General features: G+C 33.2%; 2 protein-coding genes across 3 annotated transcripts; both read right to left on the reverse strand.

The window, feature by feature from the left end:
- Positions 1-46: 46 nt before the first annotated feature.
- On the reverse strand, positions 47-1,187 carry Gar1 (Gar1 ribonucleoprotein). Of its 2 annotated transcripts, none has more exons than XM_011155815.3 (4): positions 1,061-1,187; positions 759-893; positions 365-605; positions 47-290 (listed from the first exon to the last, which is right to left on the reverse strand). In XM_011155815.3, the coding sequence occupies exons 2-4, from the start codon at positions 872-874 to the stop codon at positions 66-68; spliced, it is 582 nt and encodes a 193-aa protein (XP_011154117.1). In that variant the 5' UTR covers positions 875-893; positions 1,061-1,187; the 3' UTR covers positions 47-65. The 2 variants fall into 2 exon arrangements, with proteins under 2 accessions (XP_011154117.1, XP_011154116.1); XM_011155814.3 differs by having other exon boundaries at positions 982-1,177.
- Positions 1,188-2,874: 1,687 nt separating this feature from the next.
- CREG (Cellular Repressor of E1A-stimulated Genes) lies at positions 2,875-5,687 on the reverse strand. The gene is made up of 5 exons (XM_011155816.3): positions 5,183-5,687; positions 4,217-4,371; positions 3,402-3,521; positions 3,232-3,313; positions 2,875-3,154 (listed from the first exon to the last, which is right to left on the reverse strand). The coding sequence occupies exons 1-5, from the start codon at positions 5,523-5,525 to the stop codon at positions 2,910-2,912; spliced, it is 945 nt and encodes a 314-aa protein (XP_011154118.1). The 5' UTR covers positions 5,526-5,687; the 3' UTR covers positions 2,875-2,909.
- Between the last annotated feature and the right edge of the window lie 1,262 nt (positions 5,688-6,949).

The raw sequence follows: 6,949 nt of genomic DNA on the forward strand, positions 1-6,949 counted from the left end.
ATATATAGTTCAACATTAAGGGAAATTTAATAAAATTAAATGCATCATGTCAAAATCATATTTTATTAAAATCTTCCCCCACGACCTCTAAATCCTCTGGCGCCTCTAGCACCTCTGGTACCTCTTGTGCCAAAACCTCCTCTTCCAAAGGATCCTCTATTATTGCCTCTTCCCCTTCCTCCACCACCTCTTTTCATAACACGGCCAGCACTACCACCTCTCTTTTGTTCCCCAGGTAGTCTTGGCAAAAACCTTTGAAGAGGTAGCAATTTTGCTGGATCAATGTATAACTAAAATTAATAAATATCAACATATAATAAACATGTTAAAACTTGTATACATGTTGTTTCTGATACTAGAATACCTGGATATCCTTTTGAAAGCTGGAAGCCTTTACATTGTCTGATAATTTAACAGATACATAGTAGTCACGAATATTACCGAATATCTCATCTATTTTTCCAATCTGTTGTTTATTTTCTGTATATATTGGTGCATTAAAGAAGGGAACTTGTTCGATATCTGCTTTAACGACAAGTTCATCATGTACACTCCATGTAAAGTGCCCCAATGCTGTTACTGTCTCTGGAGGCCCTTGGTCATATCTGTATTAAATTTCAAAAAAAGTCAAAATTTATTGGTTGCCCATTAATCATAACTTTATTTAAGCCAATATATTTTATAAATTTGTCTTATAAATAAGTACTACTTCCTTTATAAATTTTAATGTACAAATTACCTTATTACCAATAACTTACCCTCTATTGCCTCTATCGAAACCACCACCACGTCCTCTGTTAAATCCTCCAGAATTTCTGCCACCTCTAAAGCCACCCGTTCCTCTGTTAAATCCTCCGCGTCCTCGGAAAGACATGATTTTTCATACAAAATATCTATATAAATAATAATAGTTTATACTTATAACATGGAGTCACACATCATGAAACTTCTTATAGCAAATATATAAAATTATATATTCACGTTTTTATACTTTCTTGTAAACTTTTCTTATAAACAAGTTATAGAAGACTATTTTGTGTAGAACACCATGCCTTTGTACCTTCGTTCACACGCTATCGCGGTAAATATTAAATAAATCAGAGAAGGAGAGAGGTTATGAGCCGCTTTTAGCCGAGCCAAGTGCGAAGCGCTCTCTGTATAATCGTACACATGAACTATGATACCAATGGCCGCGTTCAGTAGAACAAAGTGATCAGAGAGCGCTTAGTGATTATTGTCTGTGATTGGAGCATTCTTTTAGATTCTTCATAAATCCAGAAATATTTACCAATCAGGAGCGAGATTCAGTGGAAAATCTAGTAATGTTGTCCAACTGTTGAGTCTGCTGAATGCAGCCTTTGTCTGCTGAACGCAGCCCATGTTCACGATTCTTTAAGCCCGTAAAGCCCGTATCAGACTATAGATTGGGATTCAGATTGGATTGAAATTGACCAATTGGAAAAAAGAAAATAACTTCAAATATAGTAAACTTAGCCTTGATTGGTCAAATTTCAATCCAATACTCAATCCCAATCCGTAGTCTGATATGGGCTTATCAGACTACGGATCAGACTACTGAGTTCTGATTAGTGCATTTCCATCCATCTTCGGAAATATACAATCAGAACACAGTATTTTCATCCAACAAGGCAATCCAGGGCCGTGTTCCAAAATTCACTGCCAGCGCTGAAAAGTTATAGTTTGCGTGACACAAACTATATATTCTCAGTACTAGCAGTGAATTTTGGAACACGGCCCAGCACGAAACAAGCACCGTATGCCGCTAATTTTAAAGAAAGAAAGAAAGGAAAAGCTATTGTAGGCGACGCCTTTATATTCACCGCGAAGCGCCAGAGCGCATGAATGAAGTTGTTCCATACGAAATGCATGAACATAATGTTCTACAAGGCAGTCTTCAATAACTACGTTTACACGGCAACATTAATCCGGATTAGTAACAACCGTAGTTAGTGAATTCTTTAATCCGATTGGTATATTCTGTTAGATCTAAAAATATACTTTAATCGGATTCGAGACTACACTCTAACTACGGTAGTTACTAATCCGGATTAACGTTGCCGTGTAAACGTAGTTTATAACTTTTAGTACTTGTTTTATAAGCAAAAGTTTACAAGAAAATATAAGAAAGTGAATATATAATCTGTTCTTTTTCGCTATATTTACGAACTATCTTGCTGCTAGTTCCTTATAGCTGCATAGCTTCGTTGCAGTAAACTTTTTATATGAATTTCAGAACGCACATTTATCTTATCCAATGAGAGAATAGTCTCATTAGAATAAGGCTCTCCCATTGGGCTACATGGAACATTTCATTTAACAAACAAAAATTACAGATGACCTTTCTGTCTACAATCGTATATTAGGTGAAGAAAGATTGCAACATTTTTATATCAATGAATTTTGCAACATATCTTATCCAACAAAAGAATTTTGTTTTTAGTAATTTTCAGAAGATATATATTGAAATATATATCTTTTGAAGAAGATAGATATCGAGATTTGTATATTTTATTGGTGATCTAAAGTCCGTCGAGAGAAAATTATTATAATTTTGTTGCCACTGGCTATAGATTGTAGTTTCAAACAGATTGATATGTTCCGAAATGCATAAAAAAAATATTCAAACAATTCGCATTTTAAATTCGAAGAACATACACATTGAATATTATATCTTTATTTGGCTTACTTATATATAATACAAATACAATATATTTATATAATACAAATAAAATACAAATACAAATGCAAATATGAAATATTTAATGTAAAATTTGTAATATGTATATAGAAATTAATTAATTAATGTAATACATATAATTGAAATCAATCAAAATTTTTAATATATATAATAGAATTAATTAAAAATATCTCTTTAAATATGAGTAATTTTATGTTATTCTGTGAGCCTGATAAATTGGAACGTCCAAGTCTGTATCAAAATTCTTTTCAGAATCTTCAAGAAGCTTCAAGCTTTCAGAAGCTTGTCGCTTCAATAAAAAATGTTGCACTGCTTCTGTAATATTATTTACTGGCGGATACAAATAATCCTTTACATCAATATATTTCGGTCCACCAAAGGTATCCAATAAGGCAATCGCTGATATCTTCAACTTGACGAAAAAGAAATCATGATCTGTATACGAATAAACAATGTTAGTATGATTAGATGCAAACAATTATTTTACAACATTCCACAAAACGCAATATTACCTGGAGGCATATTTTTCAAATGTGGGTGACGACCAAAAACCGCTCGCTTTGCACGTTGATACTCTACACTCTTATCATTTAACTGTTGAAAAATATGTAAAAAATGGCAATATTTTAATATAAAAAAAATATGAGAGCGGGCGATATAATTTTGCTATATATATACTAACTCCTTTAATCTTTCCAGTTAAGATAACTCTAGCACACCGCGGATCCATTGGGTCCCATTGCTTATTTTTACAATAACTTCCTTGCGCTAATGTCATTAAAAGAGACGCGCGATGATCCTTCTGTAATAGTCAATTACTTGTGCATATAATACAATCAATAAAGGAATCTGTCACAATTTGAATAGAAACAACCCAGTAAATACAAAGTATCATCGATGTTACAATGTCAGCTAAATCATATGGTATGTTACATAACAGTTGCTTTGTTATACAACAAAGTAACAGTTACGTAATATATCATATGATTTAGCTGACATTATAACATCGATGATACTTTGTATTTACTGGGAAATATATATACATATGATATACATGTGTATACATATACAAACTCTCAACACATTCATATAATCGGCGATGAAGTGATTGCTCGTGATCAGAAAGAGAATGAAATAATAATGTAAGATGAATATTTTTTGCACGGGGTTTCATTTCTGAGAATATTTTCATTTACTTAAGCTTAAACAACTTAGATCGACATATCATTTGTAAGACATCATTAAACTCACGATAATAATCATATCAGGATATCATTTCATGATATCATCTTACGATTATGTGTGTGTGTGTGTGTATGTGTGTAATTACCAGAATACAATTGAAAACATACATATATTCATAAAAAATTAACGTTGCTAAGGGAAAAGTAAACATTGAAAGTGTAAGTGTACCATTTTTTATTCATATATATGTATATATATATATATATATATATAATAGCAGATGTTGTTTCTTTTTTCTTGCATTCTACTTACGACGAGATCTTGAGCAGTAAAGTCAAGAGGGGTGATATACATATACGGGATTCCAGATCCACTCCCAACAGGCCCGTCACTAAAAGAAATCACGTTCGCAACGGGAAACGATTGAATATCTTTTCGCGTGCTTATCGTTGCTACAGATGTCCAATCTGTCGATAAACATAGATATACGAATGATAGAAATTATCTTATTGCCCTCATATTCTTCCATGAGCAAAGAAATGATAAGAAATCATTTTATTAATAATAAAAACTAATTATTAATAATAAAAAACTATTTTTCCCAGAAGGAAAATAATCTCACGGACGATGATAAAATCTTCGAATTTGTAACAGATTTTATCATATCGTATGATATAGCACTTGTACATCTAAATTTTCATATCTAAAGCGTTCGTCTTGTATGTTCTCAATAACATTATTACTCAATGTACTCAATAACATGAATAGTATTTATAAATCTTGTACCAACTAATATTCAAAGACGAATCTACACACGTGAACGTGTGTATTGGGCTACTTATAAGAAATTTCATTATTGACAATAATATGTAAGGACATATATTAAACACACACACACACACACACACACACACACACACACATACACATACGCAATAGAAAGCGATAATTTGAGAGGCATGATACTACCCAGCAAACACAATGTAACATGTGATATACTTGTTATCTGTAATTTTCTACTCAACAATATAACGTTATATAATAGTATAACATTATATTGTTAAGTAGGAAATTACAATTAACAAGTATGTTACTTTCTTTTTTATTTTATTCTCTTCAAAAAATAATAGATAATAAATAATAAATATAGATTTAAAAAAAATTAGAACATATGATTGGTATAAAATTAAGATAATAATTGATTATTATTGATATAATTACGTGTTGTTGGTATAATTACGATCAGTACATGCAAATAATATTACATTCATAGATTACCAGCTTGATTAACGACGTATCTGGCCATTAATACTGCCTGATCGACTGGAGGTGGATCTTTGTTTGCACTTCGTGTATCTCGTCTTATTACTATACTTCGTCGTGATTTTTGGTTAGCTAATGAATCTCGGTTAGAATTCTCTCCAGCATCTTGCTTGTTGTCGTGGAAATTAACACGAACTTGTGTCACAGGCTTGTCTATACCGCTTCGTTCCTGTATCTCTTGCAACCATTGCAGAATTTCTTCAAATTTCTTCTCTTGTTCATTGTTTGACTCTAGATTGTGACTGATCGCTTCGCTTATTAGAATGGATACAACGATAATACTCACGACCCGCAGCATTGTATCCGGAATATCTTCTTTACGAAGTGTAATTAAAGGAAATATTGAAAATAAAATTACGAGAAATAAAACACAATGTATCTACCGCCAGTGACTAGCACAAAATGATGCTTATAAATTTAACCAATGCGACCAATGCGTATTTAAGAGAAAATTTGAAGCGCACGCGCATACATGTATGTATATGCGCACGCGTGTGTGTGTATGATATAACATATCTCAACAGATAAGATAATTAAATGAACTTTTGGTCGAGATTGTTGAAATCGACGTTACAAATATTTCGAAATATTTTAAGAAATAATAAATGTTCTAAAATATTAAATTTTTGTTCGGCTCTTTTGTCGCGATTATTGTCGCGATTTCATTTCTATATATACACACGCGCGCGAGTGTCATCCTAATCGATTGGAAAATTCACGATGTGAGATCATCGTAAATTTTAACTTATCTCTGATGCAGCTTAATATATAATCTATGATACATGGATTTCAATCATTGAATACTCACAATTGTGAACGGGCAAGCGAATCGTGAACCCCGGCAGAACAGAAAATCATGACGATGTCAAAATGACGAGAAAATCCGACCGAATCGAATGATGGAAAAATGAGTTTTACTCATCAATTTGATGTCATCATGATTTTCTCTTCTGCCTGGTAATAATCTCAAAAGAGAAGCACAGAATTTCCGTGTCCGTTTGACGCTTGGTTATGGTGCAAGGTCGAAGAAACTGGTACGCCGGCCTGTACGCAGCGGGTCTGTGAGACTCTGCGCAATGTGGGTCGTCGTCTAACTGTTCTACGTACCGTTTCTCCGTCCCTGACTCCGTACCTTTCAGCAGCAACAAACGGTCTCCTATACGATGATGTCCATATCCTGCACCGCATACGTTACGTCGTACGGTAACGCTAGCGGCAACAATCTTCAGAACTCAGCAGCATGTACGCCCACTCTTTATCTTTAAAATTCTCAAGCTTTCGTCACTTTTCGTTACTTTTCGAAAGCCATTGAATCGATTATCGCTGAAATAATAAACAAACAAAATTCTACTATAAACTCGTATTCATGTGTCTATTATTAATACGATCGTTTATCGACTAACTTTAACATTTGAGTTATTTTTATTGCGTGTCGCATGTTTAACCCATAAAAAAACCGAGTATATACTCGGTCTCGACAAATTCGATCGGATTGTATCTCGTATTGTTCCTTGTTCCATTACATTATCGCCGGTAATACACGCTACATGTTACGGTTTTCACAGTTACGTTACAAAAACAAAGCGATGTGTAACTGTTCGAATTGAAGTTTAAATGCAAAGATCATACACATTCCTTACTTCGATATTCTCTACTCAGTGTACTCCGTTTCTTATACGTTTCACATATATAAACGCACAGATTTCCGTTATCCTCTTAATT

The sequence above is a fragment of the Harpegnathos saltator genome, unplaced genomic scaffold (genome assembly GCF_003227715.2).
Source record: "Harpegnathos saltator strain DR-91 unplaced genomic scaffold, Hsal_v8.6 scaffold192, whole genome shotgun sequence".
Lineage (NCBI taxonomy): Eukaryota > Metazoa > Arthropoda > Insecta > Hymenoptera > Formicidae > Harpegnathos > Harpegnathos saltator.